Genomic DNA, 14,885 nt, shown 5'->3' on the forward strand with positions numbered 1-14,885 from the left:
ATAGGAAAAAAAAAAACCTCCTTAATTCCAAGGCTACATATTTTCGAAGGAATTTATTTCTGACCCCTGAATGAAATTATGCAGTCTCTCCCTCTGCTTGGGGAAGAGAGAAAGGACTGAGGGAAGCTTTTTTTTTTTTTTCTCTCTCTCTCTTTTCAGGAAGAAACAGTAATCAATCCTGTTGTTCAGCCAACCAAATCTTCACGGATTCTCTGATCTGTTAGAGCTCAGAGACTATGCTAGAATCCCGTGCCTTCCTCCCGAGACAGATAAGCAAAAAGTTTGCTCTAGCGATGATAAATCTGCACAAGGCAGAGATGGTTTTGGCACCCAGTGTACATTAGAAAGATGAGGATGAGTAAGGCCTCCTCCCCCACCCCGATCTGGGTTTTGCTTCCATTTAAGAGATACCCTTCAGCTGCTGGCGGGTGCGCACCAAGCCTGCCTCCTGTGTCCCTGTCTCCGGACAGGGCATTTTGGTTCAGCTGAGTGTCACCCCACGTGTGACTGGTGTCCGCCGCCGCGGGCGCCCGCTCGAGTGGCAGTCTCCTTCCTCTCCCCCGCCCCGCTGCAGTTCCAGGCCCAGACCTAGGAAAGGGGAAGGAAGCCCTGGCCGCAAGCCGCCGTCTGGGCCGGCACCAAACACGCGGCTCTCAGAAACTTTTTGCCCCCAGCTGTGCGCAACTTTCTGCCGGGAGTCCGCGCTTCGCGGTCCTCAGTCTGGGTCCCCGGGCTTCCGCCCTGGCGCTGTGCGGGGCTGACGGAGCTGGGCCGAGCGGACCGAGAACCCGAACAGCCCGGAGCCGAGGCGCTGCGCCGCAGTCGGAATAAAGTTCGCGCCCTCGGCTCGGCGTCTCGCAGCCTTCCCTCTCCCCTCCCCGCTACTCGCGTTTGTTTTTTTTTTTTTTTTTTCCTTGTTGACAGCTGGGCGCTGGCGGCCACCTCCACTTCCACGCCCGCACCCCCCGGGGGGCGCCAAAGTTGTTTTTCCATCCACGGAAGGGGGGGTAGCGAGGTGGGGGTGGGGGTGAGGAATACACATCTTCTAAGAAGCCCCTAGAAAGCGCGAGGACGACAAACAAAACTGGCGGCAAACACTGTAGTCTGGACAGTTGTGCGGAGAGCAGAAACTTGTGCTGGCGTGGTCGCCGGTCGGTCCCCCCAGCGCCGCCGCGCGCACCCCCACCCCGCCTCGCCAGCGGCAGCCCCCCTCCCGGACAGTCCGTTCCCGTTTTTTCTTTTCTCCTCCGGCCCGGGGAGGAGCGGGGCAACTCGGAGCGCCGGCTCGGGGGAGCGAGCGCGACCCTGGGCGCGGGTGTAAATCAGTCACCTGAGCGCCGAGGGGCCGCAGCGAGGGCGCGCGCGGGCGGGCGGGCGGCGGGCGGGCGGGGAGTGGCGCGGGCGGCGAGCGCGGCCCGGAGCGACCGGGCGGGGGAGGGAGCAGGCCGAGCGAGCGGCGAGCTGAGGCGGCCGAGGGGCTGGTCCAGGCGCGGCCGCTAAGAGGAGACCAAGAGGCGGGGGCTGCACTTGACAACCAGCATGCCGAGATGGTAAGAAGTTTCCACCTCCTCTCCGCCCGCTTGCGTCTGCACTTGGTAGGGACAGACCCGGGCGGGACGCCCCGGGGCCGCGGCGGGCCGCGCTCTCCTCTAGCGCCGCGGCGCGAGGAGGCGGGCAGCCGGCGACGCTCCCGAAATCCACCCCCACACCCCAACTTGGCCCCAAGTTCGCGAGGCGGCTGCGGGAGGGTGGGAGGGCTGGCGGGCTAGGGCTCCCCGCGCCTTAGGTGAGCGGCCGGCTGTCGCGGGCTCTGGGGATTGGGAGCCCTCGGGGAGGGCGCGGGACGAGGGGACGCGGGATGCACGGAGCGGCGGGCAGCCGCGACAACTTTCCCAACTTGGCCGGCGTGGGCAGAGCCCGAGCTGCGGCTGGGCGTGGGTGCCCGGGGCGCGGCCCGCGTGGGTACCGCAGCGATGTCCGCGGGAGCGGCTGCCGAGGACGCGGACGCCGCCAGTCAAATCCCGCTAGACAGACACGTGTGTGCTTTCCCAAAGTGCGGTTCTGAAGCAGCCGGCCCACTGCACTTACACACCGACTGGACCGTGGCATCTGAGGCGTGAAAGGGGGACACGATTTTTTTTAATGTGGGAGGGGGGCTCAAGACAAAACTATCTCCCTTGGGGCGAGGCGAAGATTTCAAAAAACTTGTAGGTGCAAATGGTGGAGGAAAAGAGATGGCGCACTGGGACTCCAGCACAGCCCCTCGAAGGGACCACTTCTCTGCATCGAGGGAAGCAGGCAATTAGTTCACCCGGTGATGAGCCATGATGTCCATGATGTCCGCTTTCGGGAGGTCATTTGTTAGAAATGGGGCTTACCCACTCCTTTCCTTGGAGTTCCCTACCACCCAGTGTCGCTGTTGTTACCCCCACTTGGGGGCTCTGATATGCAGTGGGCCCTATGTAGGTGGGATGTATAAGAAACGGGGTGATAGCAGGTTGACATTTTTCCCCCTACCCTTCCCCCTGATGTGACATCTCTTGTTTCAGAGATCAAAGTCACAACTGGAATGTAGGAGAAGGTACTGTCAAATGCACACATACAAAATGCACCCATGACTGCGGTTACAGTAATGCTGACAGAAATTAAAGAGGTTTTGAAAGCAGAATGCGATTTATGATGCTTCCCATTTACCCTAGAGTCAAGCTGTTGTAAAACTGATGTACAAAAGACATCATAAAATAATCCTGTGTACCCAGGATTAAAGTGGCAGAAAGTGGCCTATTTTATTATTTTTTTTTATGTACTTCGTGGGCAGTTGTAGTTGTTGGAGCCTGTGTTTAAGTGAGGCATCAAAACAAAATGAGAAATATATCTGTTTAGGGCTAGAGACTTTCTTGTTAGGGCATTTTACACAAGGACAGCATAAAAGCCAGCTGTGCGTGTTTTTCTTCCTCTGGCCAGTATTTCTATTTGTCTACAGATCTATTCCCCTATCACAGTCATTTTTCGTGGTAGCTGAGTCCATTTGTCTTCCACTGTTTTGTATTCTGCACTTTTCCATGTTTTTGTGTATAGACATGCATGCCCTAAGTGGAAGAATTTGTTTCTGGCACTAAGTGTTGTTGCTCTGAAGATGCCCTCTAGTACTGAGCCTTGTACAAGTTTGATGGGACGTCCTTTCACCCTTTGGAATCAGGCGCCTGAGAATCCCTTGTGAACCCTTAAAGGCTCTGTGTCTTAGATCATATGTGCAGCCGATTCATTTAAACTTGTTCAGTCTTAATGAAGTTCTGTATTGTAGGCACTCTTTCTGTTCCCGGGGAGCAGTGTATTTAACATCCAGATTGCCGATCACTTTACCAAAAAGCAGGACTAGGCAGTTTATCCGAGGGAAGGACTAGGAAACTTAAATCTGAAATTTGTCTAGAGGATCTTCCCCAGCATGTCTGAAATGCACCCCCCCCCCAATCCAGTGACAATATTGTTGGGTTGTGTTTGCATGTAAAACTTTGGGTAAAAATCAACCTTGTGGGATTTTTAAAATAAATATTGCATAAATATTAATAGCGGTAGTGCATTGCTAATACCTGATTTTTTTCTTCCCTCTACCTGAGGTGTAAGTTATCTGTCAGGCAGGGCTATGTGATTACAAAAAGAAGCAGACAAAAGCAGAGCTGACTGTTGCTGTATTAAAATGTAAGTGTTACAGTTTGAATTTTCAAGTGAGAGTTTTTGAGTTCAGTGCTTTACATAACATTTTGTCCTAATCTTGCTTGCTGTCAGGGATGTTTCATGGTTGTGCAATTGCTGCAGTCAAGAATGCCAATTTGCATTCCAGGAGTGTCATTTGATTACTTTTATCTGTGAAGCTCCAAGACCGGCCCAGACCTCTCGTTTCATCTTGCCATGTCACGAGTCAATGCTGTGTCGTCTTTTCAAAAATCTGCCTGATTTAGACAAGAAAGAAAAGTACTTTCATGTTGCAGCCGCAGTCCCCTGCTAACTTGTCAGCAGCAGGATATGATTCACTTGGGCCCAGAAGAATGGAACAGAGAGGCGGGTTAGGCGGTTCAATAAAGCCCACGGACAGGTAGTGTGTGACATCCCCAGAGAGCTGCAGTTAATGAAGAACAGGTCTGCTTAGTTCTCCACACGCTGACCTGGTGCTGTCCCCACAGTTTTCTCATTTGATCTTTCCCAGCAAATTGATCTTTTCTTGTATTTTTTTGCCTTCCAAGTTAGTCCTTGAGGGACTGAAATTAGCAGAGCAACTTAAGTTGGATAATACAGCTGTTGAGAAAAGAAGAAATTGGACACTGGCACAAAAAAAAAGGAGGGTGGGGGTGAGAGAGAAGAGGGAGCTATTCTTTTTGTTGTTGCTGGGAATATTTCCTATATTAAGGGAGTCCAAAGTAGGTGATGACTTGAAACTAGCTGTTTCCCTTACTTTAAATTTAGAGTTTAGCTTCAGTGCTATTTTAAATATTCTGCAAATGTTTGAAAGATAGCTTTAGAAAGCATGAAGAGTTTGATTTAGCAATGCTCATATTCACTCGTTTGGAGTGATCTGCCAGTGGAATAGTGGCTTTTATGGCTATTGTAAGATGAGCAAAACATCAATGGCATACTTCAACTATATTATTTATAGTCTTCTAAATAACTACAACCTCCAAATATTCAATACTGAATTGCTGAAAAGATTAAACAATAAAAAAGTCATTACCAGCATTGTATATAAATACTGTGGTGCATGAAGGATTTTTTTCAAGCTATCATCAGTATCTTTGTTTTACATAAATTCCACAGATGTACTGTTAATAAAGTATGTTATTCTGTCTTCCAAGATTTTTTTTTTAATTCAAAGGTAGGCTTTTAAAATTGAGACCAGATTACAAGTTGGATGTCTTTGAAATGTTTTTTTTTAAGTTTAAATTTCATTTTATATAAGGTGAATAAATCTAAATTGAGAATGCAGGTATAGTTCAGACAGCATAGTTTCACTATAGTGTGTTTGTACATAGAGCTTGGGTCGAGAGTAATTAATAGTCTTAACTTAATGAATCTATAAAGGTATGGTGCTTTCTGAATTCCTCTGCAGATGGTCTCATTTAACATCTGCACCCTGACAAGAAACAGAGTTGAAAACAGCATTTCTCCTGCAACATCTCTGGTTGGTCAGGAGTTACATAGTATAGTTGGTTAGTAAGCTCTCCAAAGAGCTAGAGGGAGCCTCATGGTTTTATTAGATATACTTATGGTCTAAGAAAAAAAAAAAAAAACTACTTTGTAGTCAGAATGTTGCACAAGACTGGCTTACAGTTATGCTTGGAGGTGAGATACACACACACACACACACACACACACACACACACACACACACACACACAGAGAGAGAGAGAGAGAGAGAGAGAGAGAGAGAGAGAGAGAGAGAGAGAGAGGATAGAAGCAGAATTTCCTTTGTGGACAGATAAGGAATCAGCTAAGCTTTCTAGGACTCTGCCTTTCAGGTGATTTGAATTAGGAAAAATTCAACCAAACATACTTTAAGTGTTTTAGTTTGCTTAACTACAGTGTCACTTTGTTAACTGAAGGAGTTATTCTCATGTTGGTAGGCCCACCTTCAAAATCCTGTTAAAAGCAGCTTCCTGCCCAGTCACAGAGGCATGTACTGCCTTACTTTAGTTCACAAAAGAAAGGTGCTTCTCTCCATACATGATGTTTTAAAGTAGTTCTGCATACAACTACATGTTTTGGAGAAAAAATTTCCTTCAAAAGAAGGACTTCACACTGTAAACATAAACAGCAAATCATTTGTAAATTTGGTATGTAATTAATCAGTAAATAAGTTACATTTAAATGGCAGGACTTGAGTGTTTTCATATTTACAACTTGGCATTTAATTTCCCATTTGTTTATCAGTCCTACCAGTAAAATTTGTGATATGCTTATATTAAATAATCAGTGATTGTGATTGCTTTTCATTATTTATATACTAGTTTTTAGGGGCATTACTTTGGACATTTATTTACCATTTAAGTAAATCTTATATCCAGGGAGATAAACTGCCCAGATTAGTCTTCTTGCACAGAAGCTCTCATTATGTTGCTAGCCAATAAAAGTCTTTATTTGTTGCTTATTAGAACCCTCAGTACACTCAAAAGTTCAGCTATAATTTAATTTGGCTGTTCAAAGAGCCTCCCTTGTTTTAAAACACGTTCTCTGTTTCCTTTACCATTTGTTGTGAGCCTATGTTTTACCTCATGAATATGCATGAGCAGTAGTACAGACATGTCATTTTAAAAGTTTTTGCCATAACAGAAGTGTACCATTTTCTTTCAAAAACTTACATATATAATAATGTAAATTTTGTCCTTTTTATTGCAATTTCCTTGACATTCTGGAGCATTTTGGCTTCTTTTCAGAGTAATTTAGATTGTTTTGCCCGACTAATTTCAGGGTTCTTCAAGGAATACAACCTTGAAGTTGTAGTGAGACAGGCGAAAAGTAAGTTTTGCAATTAAGAATTCTGGTTAAAGCCCTTTCGAAGTTGTAGCCCCTTGGAATTATGAGAGGTTTGTTTTGTACTTTACAAATTGCCAGCGTGATAAATTTATCTTCTTTATAGCAATTGCTAGGCAGTTTTACAGAGTCCAGGGTGCTTGCGAATTTCAGTTGAATTGTAACTGATTACACAAGCTAAGGACCAGAACTGCAGTATCAGGGATGCTTCCACAGAGAAGGTGGGATGTGGAACTTCTAACTGAGTCACTGCACGTGTATCTAACCAGTGGGAATCACATCAAGCCTGCCTTCTAGATACAGTATTTAAGATTTGTCAAAATGTACAGTATTGTCTTGGAACTGGGGGTTCATGAGTTCACTGTCCCTGCTTTTTCTGTAGTTAGTACAAAGATGAAACAACCCACACAAAACATTTTTCTCTTATTATGACCTTACATTTGCCCAAGTGCCCCATACTGAAATTCCTTTTTAGTATCTTTTTCCTCCCTTAGTCCAAAGCCAGACGTGTACCCAGACACAAAGCCTCTGTGTATAGCAAGCTGTTTTAAATATTGTGACTCGACGATGTGCTGTCCTTTCTCTGCTTGAGCCAAGGATCTCTGCTCAGTGTCTGTGGATTACCAAGCTCCTTCTTTATTGTATGTCTTGTCAGCTATTCCTATTCATTTAACCTTTCATTAGTGTCTGTGCAGCTTCACTGTCTGGAAAGGCAAGGAAAACCCGAAAGGCCCCACTGTCACAGTTATTAGATTTCTCGGTTACATCCCGGCAACCACAAAGAAGTAAGAGTGGAGACTATTGTCGTGCATGCTGCTGTCCTGGGGTGCAGCTCTTCTGTGCATGTCAAGGACATGTGCCACATGTTGATATGCATCCCAGGGATAAATGCGCAACATGGGGGATAGGCTGACAGAGGCAGTAATGAGCTTTGTAGGAGTTATTTCGAAGACTAACAGTTAGTGAAGGAATTTTGCTTAACAGGCCAAGGAGATAGACAGAGTAGCGAGTTGCCAAGATCTGCCTGTGCAGAGCTTGTCAGTCACATTGTTTCCATCTAAACTTCATTTGAGGGGAAAATTGAATACCTTTGACAGGAATGAAAAGTCTTATTTTCTCTTTTAATCCAAGAGGACAAAAGTGTTGTTTCCTTTCTGGTGACTGCTATGGTATATTGTAACTACTTTTTTGTATTGACTAAATAAGATATATGAATGATTATGTTAGTTATTTCTCTTAATTTTACACTGCAAAAATAATTACAAGATATTTTTACAGAAACGTGTATGTCTTTTACATCTATAAAAATAATGTAACACATGAATCTTCCTGTGCTCTAGTTTGCTGTGGATCTCCATGTCATAGCTGTCACCTGGTTTTTATAGATGGGTTTCTAGAGTTGCTGTGATGTGGAAGGGAAAAGGAATGGGTGCAGATCATTTTCAAATAATAACAAAGACAGATACTTGTAGATTTGGAATTGAAAAATATTTCATTTGAAATTTCATAATGAAATTACTCTTGAAGAACTTTCAAAACAGCTAGAATTGTAGCTCAGGTGGTAGAGCACCCATCATTCACTCATGAAGACCCTATCTTGCTTTTCTCCCCACCACACAGAAAAGGCCAGGCAGGGTAGCTTGCACTTGTATTCTCCATGCTGGGAAGGCAGTAACAGGCAGATGGATCTCTGAGCTTCACTGGCCAGCCAGTCTAACCTCATTGGTGAGTATCAGGCCAGTGAGAAGACAGCAGAGAATGGGAATGAAGGCCATTGGTTCTGGTGTCTAATCTTCACCCACTCAGTATCTGGGGCTGTCTTGGAAAGCAGTTTTTTAAAGTGAGCACACAATGTAATGGATTTTGTTATGGTATTTCCATACACACACTTTTATACAAGGCAGCTATTTCATTGCCTGCTCACCCCTATTGGCCAAACAACCAGTTAGGTAATGTTTTTTTTTTTTCCCAATTGCTTGTTTTATATGATAGGTCAATATAAATCATAGTGGTTTACTTTAGTATTTTAAATGCTTTATTGAGAGATAATTTACATACCATGTAATCACCATTTAAAACATACATTAATAAAAATGTACATTAATGATATTCCATTATATGGATACACTGTTTCTTTTTCTATCATCAATTTATGGACATTTTTGAATAGTATGAGTAATGCTGCTGAGAACATTTGTCGTAAGTTTTTTTTCCTCCTTTTTTTGTCAGACATGTTTTTATTTCTCTTGGATGTATACCTGTGAGACGAATTGCTGGATCACTGTGCCCTCCTTTGCCTGTTTTCCATTTGGGTTGTCTTTTAAAAAAATTCTTGTGGTCTTAAAAAAATATCTATTACATATGTGTGGTAGGAGTTAGGAGGTATGCATGCCACAGTGCATGTCGGTTCTCTCTTCTACTGGATAACAGGGGTTGAACTCAGGTTGCCAAGCTTGGCGGCAGGCACCTATACCTGCTGAACCATTCACTAGCCCTATGTTGCCTTCTAAAAGTTGAGGTATGAATGCTCTGCATACAGTCAGGTTCCTATCCTTTGTCTGATTAAAGATTTGCAGATGCTTTCTCCCATTCAGTGAACTGTCTTATGACTTTTTGATGTCTTTTGAAACACGTTTAAGCAATTTTGAAAGAAGCATAAAATTTCTTTCCAGACAAGGTTTTATAGCATGCTAAATGGTAACAACTCAATACAAGAGCAACAACGACCCTCAGAAAAGTTCTAGCCCTATCCATCTGTGTAAGATGAGAAGTCTTAAATTTGACCAAGTCCAACTTACATAATATTTTCCTTGTTCTCACTTTTGGTATGTTGTCAAAACCAAAACAAAACCAACCAACCAAAAACCAAATCCCAACCATTGTCTTATTCAGTGTCATGGGGATTGACACCTGTGTTTCTCTGCTTTTTTCAGTTGCTTTGGATAACACTTGAATGTCAGTTGCTAGGTCATACCACGTGGTAGCTGCCTTTTGTAGTTTGAGAAATCACCCTACTTTTTTTTTTTTTTTTGGTAATATTTGCACCACTTTATGTTCTTGCCAATGTTGTCTAAGTGTTTCAATTTCTCCATATGGTCACCAATAACTGTTGTTATTTTATGATACGGCAGAAATATGACTGTTACAACACTGAGGTGACACATCCCTGTGTGGTTTTGTTGCCTCTGCTGTTCTTGATATTCAGGGATGGGGTCATGATCTTTTTCAACCTCTACCCTCTCACTTCTGAGGATTGAACCCAGGACCTCACCCATGTTAGATAAGCACTCTACCACTGAGCTGTCAGTCAGCCTCTTATATTTTGAGACAAGGTCTTACTAAGTTGCCTGGGCTGGCCTTGAACTCATGGATTTACCACCTTTTTGCCTCAGTCTCTCTAGTAGCTGTTATTACAGACTGGAGCCTTCAGCCCTGGCTTCTGATTATCCTTTAGCTTCAACTCTTGTGGCGTGATAAGTACATATAACCCCCTTTTTTTTTGGCTTTTGTCCATTTTGTTCATTTTTCTGGTTTTGAGTTTTAGGAGTTCTTTATATATTTTGGATATTACTGTCATATTAGTAATTTACTTTGCGAATTTTTTCCTCCTATTCTGTGGGTTATCTTTCATTCTGCTTACTGTTTCTGCGAATTTTTTTCCTCCTATTCTGTGGGTTATCTTTCATTCTGCTTACTGTTTCTTTTGCCTTGGCTTTGTAGGAGCTTTTAAGTTTGATGTAGTTCCATATGTCTCTCTTGCTTTCATTGCCTTTAGCGGTTTACATTTAAAGCTCAGATTTGTCTGATCCCAAAAAGAGTCAAGACTACGTTAAGAAAGTACATTCTATTGTTTGGGTTAAAAAAAAAAAAAAAAAAAAAAAAAAACCAAACCCTTGGTGGTACTCCAGGGGACAAGAAATATGTCATTCAGTAGCCAGAAGATGATAGGTGCTGGTTCCTTGTGAAACAGCCTGGGTTTGCTTTGATGTTTCTTAATTATCATTGAGTTTAAAAGCATTCTAGGTGTTCTGGGTGATAACAGACACACTTCATGCCCTGGAGGGTGGAATTAAGTACCTAGAAATAATTGTTTTTGGTTTTATAAATACCTCAAAAGGAAAGGAGGAAAAAAACATTATTGTGAAAATTTGTCTTCTAGACAGCCCACCATGAACAACAACAAAATAATCACCAGCAGAGATAAAACTGAAAATTGTTTTATGATACCCAGACCTAAAATAACTGGCTCAGTTAAGTTTTAAGTAAATACTATGTTTAAATCTGGTATGACATGTTTGCAAATAGCTTGCTCTCCAGTCTACCTGGTGTATTTTTAAAACCTCCCATTACTGAGTTAGAGAAACCTGAGAGCCAGTGAAAGGTAACTTAATTTAAGGGCTGCGATGTTGGATCATTGCTGAATTAAAGGGACTGTTTAAAAGAAACGGTGCAATTTTCTCTTCATTCATGCTAATAAGATCTATATTCATTTCTTCTTAAATTGGTTTTTTCAGGATTCTGATGGACCATTCTTATTTAATTGCTTTGTCTGTTTTTGGCTTTGTGCCAGCTATTTTAGACAAAACTTCATTATTATTTGGCATCAACTATTAATTAGGTGGCCAAGTGGTCACATTTATATTTGGAGAGAATGTGGTTTTTTTCTCCCCTCACAAGTGTTTACATATGAAAACGGTAATTAGCCAATTTAAAGTGATACCTCATGACATAATTTGAGGATTAACTTTCTTGCCTGTGGATATTCTGTAGAGGATTTAAAATAATTTATAAAATTGGTATTCCATAAAATTTCTTATTTATTAGATACATGATTTATAAATATATGTATGTATGTATGTATTTCTTTTTTTCCACTTTTTCTGGTGATTTGACTGAGGCCTTAAATGTGAGAGACAAGCATTTCACTGACGCACATCCAGTTTTATAATTTGTTCACATTGAACATTGTTACTTTCTGTTCTTAGTATGTCTTGGCATGTCTTTATATTTATGTAATATGTACATGGATTAAGAAAGTCATGTGCAGCCGGGCATTGGTAGTGCACGCCTTTAATCCCAGCACTCAGGAGGCAGAGGCAGGCGGATCTCTGTGAGTTTGAGGCCAGTCTGGTCTTTAGAGTGAGTGCCAGGACAGGCTCCAAAGCTACACAGAAAAACCCTGTCTCGAAAAACCAACCAAACAAACAAACAAACAAAACAAGAAAGTCATGTGCAATTATGGATTGATATCATATATGGCTTGGGGATATAGAGAATGTCATTAACTAACATTTCAAAATTATGCAGAGAAAGGCTACTCAGTTCTGTCCCAAGGCTTCTGATCTCTCTGTAAAGCAGCTCTGTAATTAGCAAATCAGAGAGGTTCACTCTATCAGCCTGCCCAGTGAGTCTGCATCCTGAAACACAGTATGATAGTTGAGAATTATCTCTCATTCAAAATGGTGATTGGAATAAAACATCACATTTCTTTGTACTATTGATAAATGAAGCAGTTTTGTTCCAGTGCATATTAACTCTAAATACAATTTACAGCAGAGACCTTTTTTTTTTTATCTCAGAAGTTCTGTAAATTTTGTTAGTTTATTTACAGTTGTATCTAGTGCAAGAGTTAAATTCATTTCTCAGAGATTGCACCTCTTAAACATTCTTTGTATCTTTAAGGGGATGAATTACACATCCTTATTTCTTAGGCAGTTGGTGCCTTACTATAAAGAAAGGTTCAGGGAATCCATACACAGAGTACATAGTCTTTGTAGCCAGTAACTGCCACTTGTTTTTTGGGGTTCTCCTACTGCCTTTGATAGACCATAGGGGTGATGACTGGCCTGATACTTTGGCCCAGCATGATGCTGCTGGAGACACTGTGAGGGGAGCAGAGAAAAAGACAGAACAAATAACCCCATCAACCAGATCTCCTTTTCTCGTGGTCTTGCTAGCCTGTGTGCTAAGACTGAAACAAGATGGGAACTACCCAGATTTTTTCATATTAAATGTCCTTTATTAAAAAAAATATTGCATGGACTTAGAGCCAGCTATTCATTGGTCATTGTAGTGACCCTTGTGGTCATAAAGGACAACCAGTCATTGACAGTGACAGGCAGTTTGTATGTCTCTGAAAGCATGTATAAATGTGTGGCAGGAGTGTCCATGAGAAGCTGGGAGCAGAGATGTGCCTGTAGTCCCAGCTACCCAAAGTTAGAGATGGAAAAGTGACTTGAGCTTGGGAGTTGGGAGACAGACAGACAGACAGACAGACAGACAGACAGAGAGAGAGAGAACAATTGGATAGACAGACAAGTGTATTTATGCATGACATAGATGAATAATTAGTGGATCACTAAATGTTTATTAGTATTAGGAAATTGTGTTCCTGAAGTACTGATCCAGTAGGATTATAAATAATTATTTTCATACTTGGTATCAAACCCAGAGTGTTGGGCATGGGAGACATTGTTCCATTACTCACATGTGTGTCTAGTCCAGCATTATAAATCTTAAGAGCCAGCCTGTGGATGTCTACTTACTACATGTAGAATAACTCACTGAAGGTTTTACATGAGACTTTAGACCAGAGTTTCTTGACTTGTGGGCCCTGACCCCTTTGGGGTTAAAACAATCCTTTCACAGGAGTTGTATATCAGATGTCCTGTATATGCAACAGATATTTAATGTGATTCATAGCAAAATTACAGTTATAAAGTAGCAATGAAGATAGTTTTGTTGGTGGGGGTCACGACAGTATGAAGACTATTAAAGGGTTGCAGCATTAGGAGGTTGAGAACCACTGCCTTAGGCAGTTGTGGGCTGACTGATTTAAATGAGAAAAGCTCTTAAACAGTTCGGTTTTTATATTCAACTTCTACATCCTGCCCAGGTGTGTGAGTTGTAGTTGCTTTGTTTTGCAAATTTTAACTCAAAATTTAGAGGTTATCTTAGTCTTGTTTTGTTTTTGAGACTGGGTTTCATGCTGGCTACAAAAGTTGTGATGTAGCTGAGGCTGACTTTTTTTTTGCCTCCTGAGTGCTGGTATTACAAGGTGTATACTATCTCTCCTGCTACAATATTGTGATACATATGACACTTTGGCGCTATAGTTTTTATGCATGAAAGTCAAGTTGAAACTGTAATCCTAACATTAAGCAACACAGAATACATCTCAGGATAAATACCTTTAAAGAATAATCATAGGGTGAAGTTGGCCTTTGGTCTTCAGTGCTACACCTAAAAACGTGATTTCTTCAGTGTTTTTTTCAAACAACTAGGTGTGTGCATGTGTGCCATGGGAATGTGTATGACTATTTCCTATGATCTAAGTAGATGTCAAATTATAATCCAAATTTTGCTTAATACTTTGTTAGTTTGCAATATGATCAGAGGACATTAAAGATGAGTCCAGTTCTTCCTCTCAGATAGGAAGAGATTTGTATTGACTCAAGGGCATACTCTGGCTCCTCTCCTAGTCTTAGTGCCTTGGTAAAAAAGTCTAGCAGCCTTTACCCCTGTTGCATTTTTTTCTGCTTTCCATTAACAGATCCTTTATCTTTAGATATATCAATATTCTTAAGCAGGTATTAGTCAATTGTTCCAGGATCTACTAGGATTTGTTTTGTGGGGGGTGGAGGTTTGGTTTTTCAAGACAGAGTTTCTCTGTGTCACAACAGCTACAACAGCTCTTGCTTGGCTGTCCTGGAACTCGCAACTCAAAGAGATCCACCTGCCTCTGCCTCTGGAGAGCCTGGCTTAAAGGTGTGTGCCACCACCACCTGCCTAGCATCTACTTGTTAAAGTGATTGCATCTGTTAATGTTTTTTTAGGGGTTTGATGCAGATAGCAATCCTATACTTATTTAAATTTCTTGGAGAATGTTTATGCTGCTTCCTTCAATGCAGCATAGCTTTAGTGCATGGAAGGTGAATGTGGAGGCAGGCCATAGGCGAAGATTGCAGTTTTAAGGAAGAAAGAGATATACCATTTCTTAAAAAGCTTGGGTATAGTTACTAAATCCTGAAGAAAGCCATTCTGTCCCCCAAATTTGTAGGGAAATGTCATGATCTGACATTGGCCTTCTGTTTCAGTAAACTGCTTTTGGTGTTGGTGTGAGGTGTGTTCCACTTTTGTTATCTGCTTCTCTTTTCCCTTAAAAGGTTTGTGTCTGTATTAGATACTAAAGGTTCTTAATAGTGTTACATACTGTGTGATATCTTGACTTCCAATGTATTGTTTTATGATTAACAAAAGATCAAATGTGAAAGCATTACTCTGTCATTCAATATCAGCACTTCTTTATTAGTGTTAACTTAGTTTTAACCTTCAGACCCTTGTTCCTTTATGAACACTCTGTG

The 14,885-nt window shown here is 42.0% G+C and overlaps 1 protein-coding gene across 8 annotated transcripts in view; it reads left to right on the top strand.

Annotated features, from left to right (window-relative positions):
• Positions 1-1,413: 1,413 nt before the first annotated feature.
• Bnc2 (basonuclin 2) overlaps positions 1,414-14,885 on the top strand; it is a 403,916-nt gene continuing 390,444 nt past the window's right edge. For all 8 annotated transcript variants that reach the window (XM_035439815.1, XM_027400355.2, XM_035439816.1 and 5 more), the window contains exon 1: positions 1,414-1,550. In XM_035439815.1, the coding sequence (XP_035295706.1) occupies positions 1,548-1,550 (3 nt within the window). In that variant the 5' untranslated portion in view covers positions 1,414-1,547. The remainder of the gene's footprint in view (positions 1,551-14,885) is intronic.

This window comes from Cricetulus griseus, chromosome 2 (genome assembly GCF_003668045.3).
Source record: "Cricetulus griseus strain 17A/GY chromosome 2, alternate assembly CriGri-PICRH-1.0, whole genome shotgun sequence".
NCBI lineage: Eukaryota > Metazoa > Chordata > Mammalia > Rodentia > Cricetidae > Cricetulus > Cricetulus griseus.